This window comes from Anolis sagrei, chromosome 2 (assembly GCF_037176765.1).
Source record: "Anolis sagrei isolate rAnoSag1 chromosome 2, rAnoSag1.mat, whole genome shotgun sequence".
NCBI classification, from domain to species: domain Eukaryota; kingdom Metazoa; phylum Chordata; class Lepidosauria; order Squamata; family Dactyloidae; genus Anolis; species Anolis sagrei.
The window spans coordinates 214013921-214031013 of NC_090022.1; the positions used below are offsets into that span (position 1 = coordinate 214013921).

At 38.3% G+C, this 17093-nt stretch overlaps 1 protein-coding gene across 7 annotated transcripts in view; it reads left to right on the plus strand.

Moving 5' to 3' along the window:
- FREM1 (FRAS1 related extracellular matrix 1) overlaps nt 1–17093 on the plus strand; it is a 93857-nt gene that overhangs the window by 21550 nt on the left and 55214 nt on the right. For 6 of the 7 annotated variants that reach the window (XM_060762399.2, XM_060762398.2, XM_067464378.1 and 3 more), the window contains exons 7-17: nt 1418–1526; nt 2145–2276; nt 2896–3240; nt 5213–5355; nt 7045–7241; nt 7681–7771; nt 10147–10314; nt 11131–11339; nt 12094–12187; nt 13012–13264; nt 14382–14579. In XM_060762399.2, coding sequence (XP_060618382.2) covers nt 1418–1526; nt 2145–2276; nt 2896–3240; nt 5213–5355; nt 7045–7241; nt 7681–7771; nt 10147–10314; nt 11131–11339; nt 12094–12187; nt 13012–13264; nt 14382–14579 — 1939 coding nt within the window. Of the gene's footprint in view, nt 1–1417; nt 1527–2144; nt 2277–2895; nt 3241–5212; nt 5356–7044; nt 7242–7680; nt 7772–10146; nt 10315–11130; nt 11340–12093; nt 12188–13011; nt 13265–14368; nt 14580–17093 lie in introns of those variants that run through there. The other variant, XM_060762401.2, reaches the window with a different exon arrangement.

Genomic DNA, 17093 nt, shown 5'->3' on the forward strand with positions numbered 1-17093 from the left:
TCATTATGAGAAGAATTATACATGCTATGCTATAGTAAGAACTATTGCTATTGAAAGATGGATTAACTGGTGCTGGTCAAATATAGAATTGATAGAAAATGGGGTTCTTTGAATTCAAATGACATACAAAAGCATGAATAGGTAATTTTGGTTATATAGCATTACAGGTTGTTGTTGTTTTTGTTTTGTTGTTGTTGTTGTTGTTGTTGTGTGCTTTTATGTTATTCCAATCTATTACAGAGTTTTCAAGGTCAAGTGGGGAATTAAGCCTTGGTCTCCGGAATTGTATTCCAGTGCTTAAATCGCTATCCCAACTTGCCCCATTATCTCAAAATAGGAATATTGTGGGGAAATCTACCTGCTTTTATTTCCTGCTTGTCTTTATTTCCAAAACTTAATATGAACATTGGCTTATGTTCTCATTTGTACAAGTTTGAGAAGTGGCAAACAAGCAGTGATTTTGCCTTATGCATTTATTTCAGCTGCAAAAATTCCATGGAAATGTAACTAATGCTCCCTCTTGTGGAAAGTGAAATGAACAACTCACACATGTAACTTCATGGGACAGGGACATTTTTAAGTGTAACTTCCAGCCAAATACATATATAAGCTTTGGAAATCAGATGGATGGGTTAACACCTCTGTGGTGTTTGATTTGCTGTCTGCGCCCTCTGAGAAGTTTATTTTGAAAAAATTGGCTTGTTGTGGAAACAAGAATAGGTGAGAAAGCTTTAATTGAGACACCTTTCCCCCATGATTACTCTTTCAGGAGTGATTTCCCTTCGGAGGAGTAGGTGTCTCTTACTTCCAGTTGTTTCACCCCTGTTCTTAACTCTGAGTCATTTGTAGGTCAGGTGTTGTAACTCGGGGACAGCCTTTATATTCAAACTGAACTTCTGAATGGTTTTTCTTGTAAGCCATCATCTTAATATTTTGAAATGTTCTAATATGTTCTGCTGTTCTATGTTACACATAGCCATTGATTCAGATCCATCTTGCTAGGCATTAAAAAAGTTTTACAAACATTCATGAATAACATGCTATAATGCCTATTTATTGTTTTCTTTCTAATTGTTATGTTTTCAAATGGTTTCGATGTACATTGTAAATGTTGGCAAGAGGGCAACTTTTGCTCTGTTTCCTTTAGTAGTGTTAGGCCAATATCAGGTCATGAGAAAGAGGGGGGTGGGATAGAAAGAGGCAGAGGACAACAACAACAATGTCTTCTATTCAAAACAACTATCTATTACCTTTAGGATCTGAGGAAACATATGACCCAAAAAGGACTTGCTGGGGAATATGAACAAGAGGGTAGTATTGGACATGAAATGCTAAACCGGCCTTTGGTTTAAACTATATCTTCTTATGTTTTGTATGTAATATTTAGTTAATGGTATGTCTCTTTTTTGTATAACAGGTAGAATTTCAAGTTCATGATTTGTACTTTGAGAAGAGTTCACCAATCACTCTCCATATATCTGTCAGAACATCAGAAACAAATGCTCCTCGAGTTTCATGGAATACAGGTGACAACTTTTTCACATTGGGCACCTTTAAATAAAGTTTATTATTAAAGATTATTTTTAAAGTAGAGCTGCAGAGGTTATGTGCTATAAAGCAGATGGCTCTAGAGTTTTTCCTTTAATCTTTCTTATCTTTGGAGCAAATTGGTCAGATCATCAACTGCATTATGAATGATAACGTAAGGTAACAGTGAAATACAGCCACAAGCAAATAAATGCTCCAGAATGACTATGATTTGCAGTTTACATATCTGAGTTTGTATGTATACCTGAGTGATGTATTTGTTGGCATTTGTTCCACCTTAAAACGAATGTGAACACCTCCCGAGGTTTACATGTGTTTCAACAGCCGTGAAGCAAAATGATGCATGTGTGTACTCTTATTGTTAATGCATAGTGCATGTGCTTTCCTCTTGGATATGAATATCCATGAATACAAAGTATAAATGTTTCTTAGGGCTTCATCCCTGTATAATCTGCTATAGTATAGTGGCATCAAGGCTTGCAAAGTTGGAGAGCCCACATTATTTGGCCTTCTTCCATCATTCTATGGATCCTTTTTCTTCATTTAGCTGGAGAGAACCTGTTTTTACCCAGAATCTTCTTATTTTCCCTTTATAGGTCTTGACCTCTTGGAAGGACAATCACGCCCTATAACATGGGAGCAGTTTCAGATTGTAGACAACGATGATATTAGTGGTGTTCGCTTAGTTATTGTTGATGGTTTGCAACATGGACAGCTCACTGTAAGAGGTATTCTATTCTATCTGATGTTTGTTCAAAGATGGTACTATTTATTCCTTCACTGTAACTAAACTACATGGGCTGCTTGATCATTATTGTTGAACCCAATCTACACTGCCTTGTAATCCATTTTTTGAATCCAAATTATTTGGTTTGTACTGGATTATATGGCAGTGTAGACCCATATAGGCTGGATTAACATTGTCATCTAATTCAGTTTCTGAATCCAGATCATCTCCTTTGAACTGTGTCTACACTGCCATATAATCCAGTTCAAAGAAGATAATCTGGATTCAGAAACTGGATTATATGGCAGTGTAGATGTGGCCGCAGTCCAATTCAAAGCAGATAATCTGGATTCAGAGACTGGATTATAGATCTAGCCTCGGAGGCCATGAACATCCCTGCTCAGTATTAAAGGCAGAGAGGTGATGCCATTCAGAGTCAGAGCACACAGAGTATATCCTAAAATTGTATTTCTTTTCATGAGTTCTGTACAGTAATCCCAGGTCTTACCAATTTAACCATTACAGTTCCTGATCTTTACTCTTGCTCTCTTTATAGTATTGGTTCAGTTTCTCAAAGGCACATTCCTGTTGTGAATTACTGTTTTTATATCATCTGACAGGAGAAAAGGGATTCCTGTTCACAGTCGCAGACCTTAAGGCTGGCGTTGTCCATTACCATCATGATGACAGTGATTCCACAAAGGACTATATTGTCTTCAGGATCTTTGATAACCGCCACAGTAGCCGCCACAGGTTTCCTATCAACATCCTGCCTAAAGATGACAGTCCTCCATTCCTGATTAATAATGTTGAGATAGAGGTTCATGAAGGACAAATCATTCTGATCCAAGGCTCAATGCTCCAAGCCTCTGACATGGACTCTAGTGATGACTACATACTCTTTAATGTCACCAAGTTGCCACTGGCAGGAGAAATCATGAAGAAACCAGGACCAGATCTAATTGGTAAGTTATTAAAGGGGCAAAGTGCCCCAGGGTGGTGGTGGTGGTAATATGGTTAAATGCCTGAAGAATAACTCAGTTCTTTGAACTTATTTTCAAGGCCAGCATTACCACTTATCCTTGAGTGTTCCCAGGTTTCGCCCCCTTTTCCTTCAACTCTAGTGATGCTGTTCACACTTTATTGACATTGACATTACCTCATTCTTCTTTTGTGTCTTAGGCTCCATCCATACTGCCATATAATACAGGTTGAACTGAATTATATAGTCAGCATACATTTGTATGATGCAGATTGAACAGTATTAAACTGGATTATATGAGTCTATATTGCCATATAGTCCAGTTTGATCTGCATTATAATGGCAGTGTAGATAAGGCCTGAGGCAATGGATTGTGGTTTTCAGCTTTTGTTATCAAATATACAAACAGAAGTCTGTGGACTGAAATGGACTTACTAGCATTTCAGACCACATCAAGGCTATACAAGTTGGGCAGCTTTTTCTGGCATTCCAAAGTCCAAAATACTTCACAATCATCCACATGGGAGGCTGAGACAGTGACTTTTTGCTTTCTTGTGATTCAGCCTACACAAACTTTACTTTGTTAAAATACTGCGCACAGGATTATGTTCAGAAATTATGTATAAGCTCTATATGAAACATAAACAAATTTTGTGTTTAGATACAGGTCCTATCACCAAGGTATGTACATGTATGTGCATACAAATATTGCAAAATCAGAAAGAATCCTTCTAGTCCCAAGTGTTTTGGGAAAGGGATATTCAGCCTGTACCAGTGATTAAGTCCTAATAATCTCAAATCTGGGTTGTTGTAGGTTTTTTGGGCTGTATGGCCATGTTCTAGAAGCATTCTCTCCAGACGTTTCGCCAGTATCTATATGGCAGGCATCCTCAGAGGTTGTGAGGTCTGTTGGAAACTAGGAAAATGGGGTTTATATATCTGTGGAAAGTCCAGGGTAGGAAAAAGAACTCTTGTCTGTTGAAGGTAGGTGTGAATGTTTCAACTGGCCACCTTGATTAGCATTTGATGGCCTGACAGTTTTTAGGTGTGGCTTGTTACTGTCTGGGGGAATCCTTTGCTGAGAAGTGATTAGCTGTCCCTGATTGTTTCTTGTCTGTAGTTCCTCTGTGTTTGAATTTTGTTCTTTATTTACTGTTATAATGTTAGAGTTTTTTTTAAAATACTGGTAGCCAGATTTTGTTCATTTTCATGGTTTCTTCCTTTCTGCTGAAATTACCCACATGCTTGTGGATTTCAATGGCTTCTCTATGTAGCCTGACATGGTGGATGTTAGAGTGGTCCAGCATTTCTGTGATCTCAAATAATATGTTGTGTCCAGGTCAGTTTATCAGGTGCTCTCCTATGGCTGACTTTTCTGGTTGAAGTAGTCTGCAGTGCCTTTCATGTTCCATGATTTGTTTTTGGGCAATGTTGCATTTGGTGGTCTCTATGTGGACTTGTCCACATTTGCATGGTATACGGTAGACTCCTGCAGAGGTGAGAGGATCCCTCTTGTCATTTGCTGAACGTGTCATTTGTTGGATTTTCTTAGTGGGTCTGTAGATAGTTTGTATGTTGTGTTTCCTCATCAGCTTCCCTATGAGGTCAGTGGTTCCCTTGATGCATGGCAAGAACAGTTTTCCTCTGGGTGGGACCCTCGTGGCTTGTTCTTAGCCTTGCAGCTCTTCTGATGTTTGTGTTATGAAGTATCCATTAGCCTGTAAATCTCAAATCTAATAATAAGACAACCTCTTACGTGTGGGGTTTCTTGATACGAATTTTGAACTGCATGGATTCCTGACTTGGATCCTAAACTCTTTTTGTGAAGTGAAGCCCAGGTGGATTTATACTTTATCATATTTTATTCTCAAGTCATACTTAGGATGAAGATATAATTGTTGTCCATAATTGCAACTGAGTTGAAAACTAATCAATTTCTGTCTATGAGTCAACAGGTTATCCAGTCACTAAATTCCTTCAGAAAGATCTATTTAATGGAATAATTTACTACCATCACTTGGGAAGAGAAATATTTGAAGATTCAATTGAGATGGTTCTTTGTGACAGTCATGAGCCTCCCAATCTTTCCGAAACTCAGGTATGTTGATTGTGCACTCTATTTTTCACTATAACCAAAGGCCCTGATCCTTAATTCATTTACTTGGAAAGTACTTCTGAACTTTCTGGATTGTTCTCATAATATGTGTGGATTTCTTACATCTAACAATCAAGTAGGAATAATACATGGATATATAATATGGATGATTAAACTTACAAAGTTTAAAGGTTCTAGATAAAAACTGTGGCCCTCTAATATTTTATTGTGCTGCATTCCACAATGATCCCTTACCACTGACTATGATAGATCTAATGACATTTGTAGCACTTGGAGGCTGATGATGTGAATTAAACTAATAACCTCATTCACTCAGTCTAGTATGTTTTGAAATTGAATGTTTGCTGTTTATATGTTGTGCTCCACCCGGAGTCCCCTTCGGGGTGAGAAGTCGGAATATAAATGCTTTTAATAAATAATAATAATAATAATAATAATAATAATAATAATAATAAATGTGAGGAGAGCTCAATATAGGAAAACGGGTCGGTTATCCTTTATTCAGAATGCTTGGGACCATAAGTGTCCCATATTTCAGAACCCCCCCCCCCCCCCCCGATTTTGGAATATTTGAATATACTAAGGTTGAATGAAAAGTAATGCATCCACCTTTGTTACTTGGGTTTGGATTGGAATATTTTAATAAATCAAATGCAGAAATAATCCTTAGAATGTGCTCTTTAACTACTACATAATCACCAGACGATTGGATACATTTCTGCCAATGATGAACAAGTTTTCTGAAGCTGTCACGGAAGAAGTTGACACTCTGTTTCTGCAACCCATCATTCACAGATTTTCTGATAGCCAAGCAAAGCAATAATGTGATCCACACATTCTTGTGAAATGCCGATTATGCTTGAAATTTCTCTCTGAGTGATACGGCGATTGTCCTGAATCAATCTGTCAACCTTTTGCTGTGAAACTCGGTGATTGCTGTCACAGGACATCCAACTCTTTTGTTTGTCACGCAAGCCAGATGTTCGCACCTCATCTTTAAACTTACTCGCCCAATGACGCACAGTACTCATATCAACACAATCACCATAAACAGCTTGCATTCTCTGATTAATCTCCTTTGTGGTGACACCTTCTGCAGTCAAGAATTCAATGACTGCACATTGCTTAAGTCACATTGACCGACCGTCTGCTCAGGGTTCCATACTTCACACTTTAACAACACAAGCATTCAATGCTAAGGCTTCCCACCCAAATGGAACTGTAGAGGAGAGTCTATTAAACAAGCCAGTACCTGCCGCATACCAGTACTGCCATCTGTTGAGGAGTTATGAAAGTTATGAAAGTTATGAAAGTGGAGGTATTACTTTTCATTCAACCCTCGTACACAATGAGATAGCTTGGGGACAGGACCTAAGTCTAAACATGAAATTCATTGATGTTCTATATATACTTTAGGGTGCTTCCAGACAGCACCAAATCATGTTCTTTTTCCCTTTTTCTAACCAAAGCAGAATTAATCATGGGCATTTCTGTGGTATTTGGTCACCTGCTCTTTTAACTGGCTTCTTCCTGTGAATGCCAAAAGGTTGTTTGCTGACAGACAGAATATGAAGGCTTGTCAGAAATGTAGACTTCAATATTAATCTGCAATATGTTGCAATTTACTATTCTTCACTATATATATATTTTGCCCTCAAATGTTTTCACTAGGTAGTAAGAGTGCACATAATTCCTGTGGATGATCAGCTTCCCAAAGAAACTCCAGGTGTAAACCGTCATCTAACTGTCAAGGAGACAGAGATTGCCTATCTGACAAAGAAACAGCTCAGTTTCATAGACACAGAAGCACAGGATAGAGAGCTCATCTATACTGTCACTTCTCCTCCATTTTTCTCTTCTTTGCATCAGTAAGTTGGGTATACTCTTTATAAGAAAAGGGTGTGTTTTCAGCATGCATTGGGTGGCAGAGCTTTGTGCTGACCATTAGGCCTGTCGCTGGGGATTAGAATTTGTATTTGATTCTCTTGGATTGTGATGTTTTTAGAAAACTTGTCTAGTAGAAGTCTGTTTTCTTGTTTTTGTTGCCCATATGTTGAACATTTCTGTAGTGAAGGAACTGCTTCCTGTCAGCAAAATGGTGGGGGATCTTTTTGACTTGTAGAAACTCGATTGACTCTTATCCAGATGATCTAGTGTTCCACATGTCAAAAGCATTGGTTCTTCTGGTTCCAGATTGACAGGGTCATGTGGACTACTTTATTTGACTTGCCTAGGCATAGGTGAGTGATGCTGGTAGTATGGGAGTTAATTCTGGAATGCAAACCTGATACTATTTTTTGTATGTAGTTACACAGATGCTGGGAAATTGTTTATGGTGGACAGCATTCCCAAACTGATCAAGGATCCTGCTACTCCCTCATTGAGATCGTTTACTCAGGTTTGTTATCAAGTGTATCCAAAAAAGTGTAAAGCTTACCTGGAAGCAAAGTATCCTAGCAATTTTATTTCAGCATCAGCTTTTGTGAATGTTGATCCACTTCTTCAAATTCCCCCCTTCAAATGACCAGTATTAAATCCACATGTTAAGATAGTTGTAGTTAAGTTAAGATATTTGTAGAATGGGATCAAAATAATGTAGTCTTAAAGTTTCTGTCACACTCCCTCCCCCATCCACATTTGTGTTTTTATACTGTGATAACTCTAACATGGCTGTCTCTTTGAAAGCTCCAAGAATATAGAACGGGAAATATTTGGGAAACTGTCTTTTTCAAAAACGAGTATATATTAGTTAATACAGTTGCTTGGTCTGCAGTGTACATGTGGCATAATTGTCTTGATCGAGTCCTATCTTGAGTTAAATATGTGCATTTTTTGTATAGGCAGTCCCCAAGTTACAAACACAATAGGTTCTGTAGGTTTGTTCTTAAGATGAATTTGTTTGTTAGTTGGAACAAACACATATTTAAGTGCAACTCCAGCCATCCACACACACACACACACACACACACATGTCTGGATGATTTTGATAGCATAGGGAAGAGTTAAGACCCCTGTGATGTTTGTTTTGCTGCCTGTGCCCATATTCAGAAGATTTAACCACTCTTTCTGTCCCACTGATAATAATTTTCAAAAAAACTAGGCTTGTTGTGGAAACAAGGATTAGTGAGAAAGCTTTTTGAGGAGTTAATTTTTTTCCCCAAGGGGTAGTTTCTCTCACTTCCTGTTGTCTCACTCCCTTTCTTAAATATGAGTTCCAATCCAATAAGCCTTAACTATGAGCTGTTTGTAAGTTGGATGTTTATAACTTGGGGACTGCCTGTATATTTATGTTGTTTATACGATCATCACTGCTGCCATTCTGGATTATTCCAATTTTTTGTCCATAAAACAAGGCTCCTCCTTACTTCTTTAGGTAAATTCTAATCGTATTCTGAAATTACGCAGCTATCTGCCAGAAGGTCTTGAGGGTGTTTCACATGTATTGCCAGAGGCATATGAAGGTTAAAATAGAATTCCAAATCCACACTTCCGCACGATCCACTCTCAGGTTAAAATCTGGTTTCCCGTAGATTCAGAATCATTATAAAATCATGTAATGTATATTTAGATATCACAATGATAAAGGCTGGATCTACGCATCCATATTCCGAATCCAGATTATCTGTTTTAAACTGGATTATATGAGTCTATACTGCCATATAGTGCAGTTCAAAGCAGATAAACTGAGATCAGATACTGGATTGTATTTCAGTGCAGAAGCGGCCTCTGTTCCCCAGAGAAACTAAGACTGGGTAATGTATTGACATTTGGTCATATCCCAGTATTAAATATAACGGGGGCATTATTGTATTTGCTCCATGTGTGAAAATTTATTTATTTATTTATTTGCTGCATTTATATACTGCTTTTCACAAACGCAAAGTGGTTTCCAAGATAATAGTGGCAAAATTCAATGCGTACACTCTTGTGAAAACCAAAACATAATTTCTAGACAATAACATATACTCTAAATTAAGAACCTTAACCATATTACACATATCAGCATAAAACAACACATACATTAAAATTGCATCATTAAAACATATCAATTAAAACAGTTATTTAAAATCACACAATCTGGGAGTATAAAAAAATCAGTTGTTCTGCCTTTGCAAATATAAACTATGAAAAATATGGGCATGGATCAGAGCATTGTTTAGTTAAAGTAGGAGTGACAACTCTGATGCTACGTCAACCAGGGTTTTATCATTTTACCTTGTCCATTTGGCCTGCCCATTGTGTTTGATTTGATATATGTCAATCTCCCTTGTTTATTTTATTTTGCTGCTTTATGTATTTTATGTATTTTATTCTGATGACATTTTGTTGCCTGCATTTTGTATTTTATTTTGCTGTATTGTATCTTTGGGCTTGGCCTCACGTTAGCCGCCCCGAGTCCCCTTCGGGGAGATTGTGGCAGGGTACAAATAAAAATTATGATTATTGTTATTATTGTTATTATTATTATTATTGTTGTTGTTATTATTATTATTATTATTATTATTATTATTTATTACTGAAGCATAATGTTAGCCAGCAAAGTAAATGGCAAGAGATGCTGAGTATTGGAATCCCAACATTATTTGGAAGGCCTCAGCTGCTCATTTTGAGGGTCAGCTTATCTGATTTGTTCTTAAAATAAAGACATTGATGGCACAAATGTAAAACTAGATGAAATATTGTACAATAATACAGTATTTGGATTTGCTGGAGAGTAGTTGGGAATGCATGCCTTACAGTTTGTTTGTTTGTTTACTTGCTCTGTGCCTATAGAATGCCATAAACCACATGAAAGTGGCATATATGCCACCGTTGCAAGATATTGGTCCTGAGCCTCAGTACATCCAGTTCAGATTCTCAGTGAGCAACCAGCATGGAGGAACATTGCATGGCATCTGTTTTAACATTACCATTCTTCCTGTGGACAACCAGGCTCCAGAGGTATGATTATAATACTAATAGGAATGGGAGGAAACAAAGGGTGAATGCTTGGACTTACATGAGTGAAGAATTTATTTATATCAAGATTTTAAGGATTTTATATTTTAGTGTTAACTCATCTGAGAACAGAGTTGCCAGAATGAAAACTAGAGATGGTTCCTGTTTGTTTAATGGTTATGTAGATATTTCAGCAGCTGTTACTTGTTACTTAAAGTCCCCTCTTCTACACAACCGTCAAAGATATAGGAGACACCTTTCCAGTGTTCAAGATGGCAACCCTAGGCCACCTTCTGACCAGTTTTGTCTTTTGCTGTGGTCTCTAGAAAGTTCAGAAAATTTAGTTTACTTATTGCAAGACTTACCTGTTGTGATTGTTTCATTTCACACCCACATAGTGTTAGCTTTAAATAAAGAGTTTGTTGAAGCATGTTGAACTGCGCTCTCTCTTTTTTACGGTGCAGGAACCTATTCTTTTTGTGTTATTTTCTGTGAAAGAAGCAACACTAAGGAACAAAGCTACTTCATTTATTGAAGTCCACTTGTATTCGTTCTGTAAAAATCCTTTGATTACTTTGATCTCTTTTTCTTTTCACTTAACAACAGTGAAAACTTTTCTTCAACCTGTACAAAACACTTTGTTTTGCAGCTTTTGTGATTTGCTCAGTTGTCTGTGAAATTGTGTTGTACTTTGTGAAATTGGCAGAGACTGGAAAAGTAATTTTTCAAAACTTTTGTAAAGAATTATTCTAGCAAAAAAAAAAAACCCAACAAGTTCTTACAGGATGCTGCAATTGGTCTCACTTTATTTTTGCTCAGGTTTTTACGAGCAACTTGAAGGTACAAGAAGGAGGGCTGGCCAGTATTACAGAGAAGAACGTTTTGATTTCAGATGTGGACACAAAGCTGGAAAACATTCGTGTCCAACTCCTAAGGCCACCTTCCCACGGAACTGTTGAATTGGGAGGAATTCCCATAGATGAAGGAGACCAACTGACTTGTGATGACTTACACAAGTCCAAAGTCAGGTTAGAGGAGATTGTAGTGTTTCTGTAGATTCTGGATGCTTCCAAGTGGAGACCTAGTGCCTACAATGACAAGGTCCTGGATAGCTTTTCCACTTCTCTGGCTGGATCAACACTACCATATAACATCCAGATTAAATTCTTTGAACAGGATTATATGGCAGTGTAGACATTTTACTTTCCATAAAAAAGTAAAAACCTGGTTTTGTGGCCAAGCATTTGGAGAACTTGAGAAATAGAAAGATATGGAATTGATGTGCATTGACTAACTGGGACGGCCGGGCTATGTTTAAGGATAACGTGATTAACTACAAATGTATTGTTTTATATGTTTTTAACTGTTTTAATGTATTTTATAACTCTATTTATATATTTGTAATTGTACATATCCTATGGCTTTGTATGGTTGCCTACTTGTAAGCCGCCATGAGTCCCCTCTGGGGTAGAGAAATGCGGGGTAAAAATGCCATAAATAAACAAACAAATAAAGAAAGTCCAGTTCAGATCAGGTAATGTAGATTATCTGATTTGATAATCTGGATTATATGGCAGTGTACTTGCCTACTTAACGTAGGCAATCCTCGTTGTTTGAGTAAGATTGTCCTCCAAGTTTAGTGTCCTGGCGGTGGGTCCATAGGTGACCGTGGAGCCTTATTCTTGAGCTATAAATGGTATGAAAGCCCTAATTAAACCTTGTGTAGAAATTGGTCAACATCATGCAAACATTTCGTATAAATTCAGTATTTTCTTCCCAAAGGTATCACCACAAAGGGTCAGAGGTTCCTCAGGATCATATCCTCCTTGCTGCTACAGATGGTGTCAATTCCTTTGAGTTCATCCTATACATTAAGGTTGGTGCACAACTCATCAGAAAATTAAACCTTTCAGAGGACTATGTGATCTTTTCAAAAATTGTTGGACTGAATAAGCGCTCCTATTTCACTTTGGGGATTTATGTGACAATAATGGTTAGGCAACAAATTTGGCAGGTACTACTTAGTAGACATCTGCACCAGTTCCAGCTTATTCCCTATTGTCAGGAGCAGATCCAATAAGGATTTAATGATGAGCATGCAGTAAAAAGCATTTCCAGTTATACACGTTTCATACCTCAGGCAACAAAAGCCACAGTAAAAGATCAAAACCTAGGCTGTATTCATTCTCAGACCTCATCCTTCAAAAACAAAACTTACTTTCTGAAAACTCAGATTCTTGAAAATTTAATTAGATACATGATTTGTAAAACTTAACAGATATTCATATTTTTTAGGAATGCTTGCACATGTTTGATTTCTAGAGCCTTTCTGGAATATTCTAGAAGTGGCAATCCATCTTTTAAGAGGGTTCAGACCCCTACTGCATGGGACAATAATTTGTTTATTATTTTTGGCATTCCTTTGTAGTCCTAGAGTAGCCCCAGGCCCAGTTCAGTTTCCCATTTCTGGTCCATACAGTTTATATTTTCTTCATCTCCTTTTCCTCCCCTTTGATCAATTTATAATTTTCTTACATTTCTAACTGTTGGCACTGAAAGTTGACGCACAGATTTTAAATGAAACCAAACCTACTTCAAGGTTCTCTTTGTCTAAATTATTCATCACATTGACATGACATCTAAACAAGATGTGTACATGAAAATGGTCTTAACATGATTCTCCTGTATCCTCTCTTATAGGTGATTCCTGTAAATGATGAGCCTCCAGTCATGCACACTGGCCTCATTCCCATCATGCAGTGTCCAGAGGGTCAGGCAGTGCCCATTACTTCAGTGCACCTTTATGCTACGGATGCAGACAGTGAGGACATGCAGCTGACATTCACTCTTGCTCGACATCCTAAATATGGGGTTGTGAAGAACAATGGAGTTGTGGTTGATGGTTTCTCCCAAGCAGCTATTGTTTCTGGAACAGTAGCATATGAACATACGAGTAAGTGAGAGCCATGCTTACGTAGAGCAAGTCTTAACTACTGATCTGATAGTAGGACATTATAACTCCTTATGATCACATCAAACACTAGAATAGTGCTAGTTTGCCTCAATCTACCGGTAAGGTGACACTTTTGTCCTTATGTTTCCCTGCCGAGAACGGCTAGTGCAGTGTTTCTCAATCTTCCTCATGCTGTGACCCCTTAATACAGTTCCTCATGTTATGGTGACCGCAACCATAAAATTATTTTCATTGTTACTTCATAACTGTAATTTTGCTACTGTTATGAATCTTAATTTAAATATCTAATATGCAGGATGTAGTTTCATTCACTGGACCAAATTTGGCACAAATACCCAATATGCCTACATCTGAATACTGGTAGGATTGTGGAGAGGAATGACGTTGTCATTTGGGAGTTGTAGTTGCTGGAATTTATCATTAACCTACAATCAGAGCATTCTGAACTTCACCAATGATGGAATTGAACCAAACTTGACACACAGAACTCTCATGACCAGGAGAAAATACTGGACAGTTTTGATGGGCATTGACCTCGAGTTTTGGAGTTGTAGTTGACCTACATCTAAAGAGCACTGTGGATTCAAACAATGATGGATCTAGACCAAACTGAGCACAAATGCTCAATACGCCCAAATGTGAACACTGGTGAAGTTTGGGGAAAATAGACCTTGACATTTGGGAGTTGTAATTGCTGGGATTTATAGTTCATTCTGAACTCCACCAATGATAAAATTGGGCCAAACTTCCCACACAACCCCCATGACCAACAGAAAATACTGTGTTTGCTGATGGTCTTTGGTGACCCCTCTGACACCACCTCGACATCCCCCCCCCCTCGGGGTCCTGACCCTCAGGTTGAGAAATGCTGGTATAGACTTTTTGATATTCTTGCAATTAATTCCTGTAAAGACGAACACATCATAGTTGAGAAATTTGAGTGGTTTCTCTTGAACATCTTGATTTTTTTCATGATCTCTGCATCTACTGCTGAAAATATGGCGCATCTCTACATTGTTTATAAAATGTTTCTTGTAGAACTTTTACATCTTGTGTTGCAAACATTTCATGCTTTATCTGTAGTTCCTTTTTCCAGGTGGAGAGATTGGTTTGGAGCCATTATTTGATATCCTTACCTTTGTTGTCTCGGATAATGAAATGGACCCAGATATAAATGCCTGTTGTTATGACGGATCTCCCCTTTCTACTGAATCTCTTCATAAATCCTTTCCGGTGTATGATATCAATATTACAGTATTTCCAGTGGACAACCAACCTCCATCTATAATTACTGGTAAAAAAAGATCTTTATTTTGATATACGTTTGGTTGGCATGTTGTAAATATGGACTGGGTGAATTCATGCTAAGATCAACTCATGGCAAAGTGGCAGTGTATTATTTTTGCACATATTCAGTTCACAGTCTAATCCATTTTTACTTTACAATGGCAAAGTTTGCAAATCAGAGAGAGTAGTGGTACAATACATAGGATTTGAGCTGCAAGTCAAGGATCTTTATAATCTTCAAGAGATCTCCCATTTCACACCCATGGCCTTCTAATGTGATGTGAGCCAAGATTTGTCAGACTCAGAGAAACAAATTAAGGTAAGGTATGGATGTGTTAGTTGTCACTACCTTTGAAGATGCTTGCCATAGATGCAGGCGAAACGTCAGGAGAAATGCCTCTAGAACCGGGATTGTGGCGCAGCTGGCTGAGTGTCAGCTGCATTAAGATCACTCTGACCAAAAGGTCATGAGTTCGAAGCCAGCCCGGGCTGGAGTGGGTGTCCAGCCATTGTGTAGCCCGTTGTCGACCTTTGCAACCCGAAAGACAGTTGCATCTGTCAAGTAGGAAAATAAGGCACCACCTTGTGTGGGAGGCTAAATTTAACTAATTTATGAGGCCATAAAGAAAGAAGACTCCGGGGAATGTGGAATGCGGAAGAACTTCATCGGTGTCGTTGATGGACGATGAAAAGCAGCAGCTCCCCTGGCGGCCAGAAAAAAAGTTAAATAGCCTTTGTCTGTTAAATGTTGTTTGTCAAACTGGCATTGAATGTTTGCCATATATGTGTTTACTGTAATCCGCCCTGAGTCCCCTGCGGGGTGAGAAGGGCGGAATATAAGAACTGTAAATAAATAAATAAATAGAACATGGCCCTATAGCCTGAAAAAACCTACAAGAACCTAGTGATTCCAGCCATGAAAGCCTTCGACAATACATTGTTAGTTGTTTATTTGTTCAGTCACTTCCAACTCTTTGTGACCTCATGGACCAACCTACACCAGAGCTCCCTGTCAGCTGTGGCCACCCCCAGCTCCTTCAGTCAAGCCAGTTACTTTATAGAATCATAGAATCATAGAGTTGGAAGAGACCTTGTGGGCCATCCAGTCCCAACCCCCTGCCAAGAAGCAGGAACATAGCTTTCAAAGCACCTCCAAAAGATGCCCATCCAGCCTATGTTTAAAAACCTCCAGAGAAGGAGCCTCCACCACACTCCGGGGCAGAGAATCCCACTGCTGAACAGCACTCACAGTGAGAAAGTTCTTCCTAATTTTCAGATGGAATTTCCTTTCTTGTAGTTTGAAGCCATTGTTCTTTTGCATCCTAGTCTCCAGGGCAACAGAAAACAAGCTTGCTCCCTCCTCCCTATGACTTCATCTCACATATTTATACATGGCTATCATGTCTCCTCTCAGCCTTCTCTTCTTCAAGAATAACGTCCATCCATCTTGCCCATGGCTGGCCCCTTTTATTTTTTCCATCAATTTTTCCCAGCATCATTTCCCAAGCTTTACTGTCTTCTCATGATGTGGCCAAAGTATTTCATCTTTGCCTCTAATATCCTTCCCTCCAGTGAGCAATCAGGCTTTATTTCCTGGAGTATGGATTGGTGTGATGTGTAGTAAATAGAGTTAAATCAATGTTCTATAGGAAAGAGTGAAAGTATGATGTGTTGTCATTGAATGGTGATTAGCCTAACTCAGTGGTTCATGGTCTCACTGTTACTACACCATTGCAACAAGAGCAACTGGTCTTGCAAAACCTTCTTAATAAGCCAAGGCTTATTAAATATGGTTTTCTGTGGGCGAGCAGATGGCGACTACTGGATGGCATGTGTTCTGTATCAGAAACTAGAGCTGATGTGGTCTATCCAATGCAGTTTTCTGAATCAGCACCCCAAATAACCCAATCAGTTCTAAAGTTGACCAAAAACTGATTTGTAACCCTTTTAGTACTAATGTTGGAGAGTGGTCTCTGGTCAAAAAAAAAAAAAAAAAGGTTGGGAACCACTGGCCTAACATTTAAAGGGATTTAAAAAGGGCAAAATGGATACCAGTGAGAAGCAGAAAGTGTAAGAGCTTACGTTGAAGTCCTGGCACTAGATAATCTTGACAATTTTCTTGAAATGTAGTTCCTTTCATGCAGACTTAACTTGAAAAAATTGAAATTTGGATAATACCTGGATTCCCAAGGATGAAAACTTTCAGAACCTAGACTTATTGAGACCTTGCAGGAATCTTCAATCAACCACTACCTTTGATTTTGCTAGGCTCTATGTCCTTTCCTTTGTACAGTCACAATAAAAAAGTTTTCAAAACTATAGCCAATTGGCATTATACAAACTAAAACTGTTTCATCAGATCATATGGATGCTCACCATTTTGAATGTGTGACTTCGTGATTTGCTGTCTGTCACCCAAGCAATGTTGTGGAAATGACGTATTTTCCCAGCAGGGAAATTAAGAACCGAAGCATGAAGAATGGTCCATTATAAGCCATTCATAACCGCTCTCAGACAATTA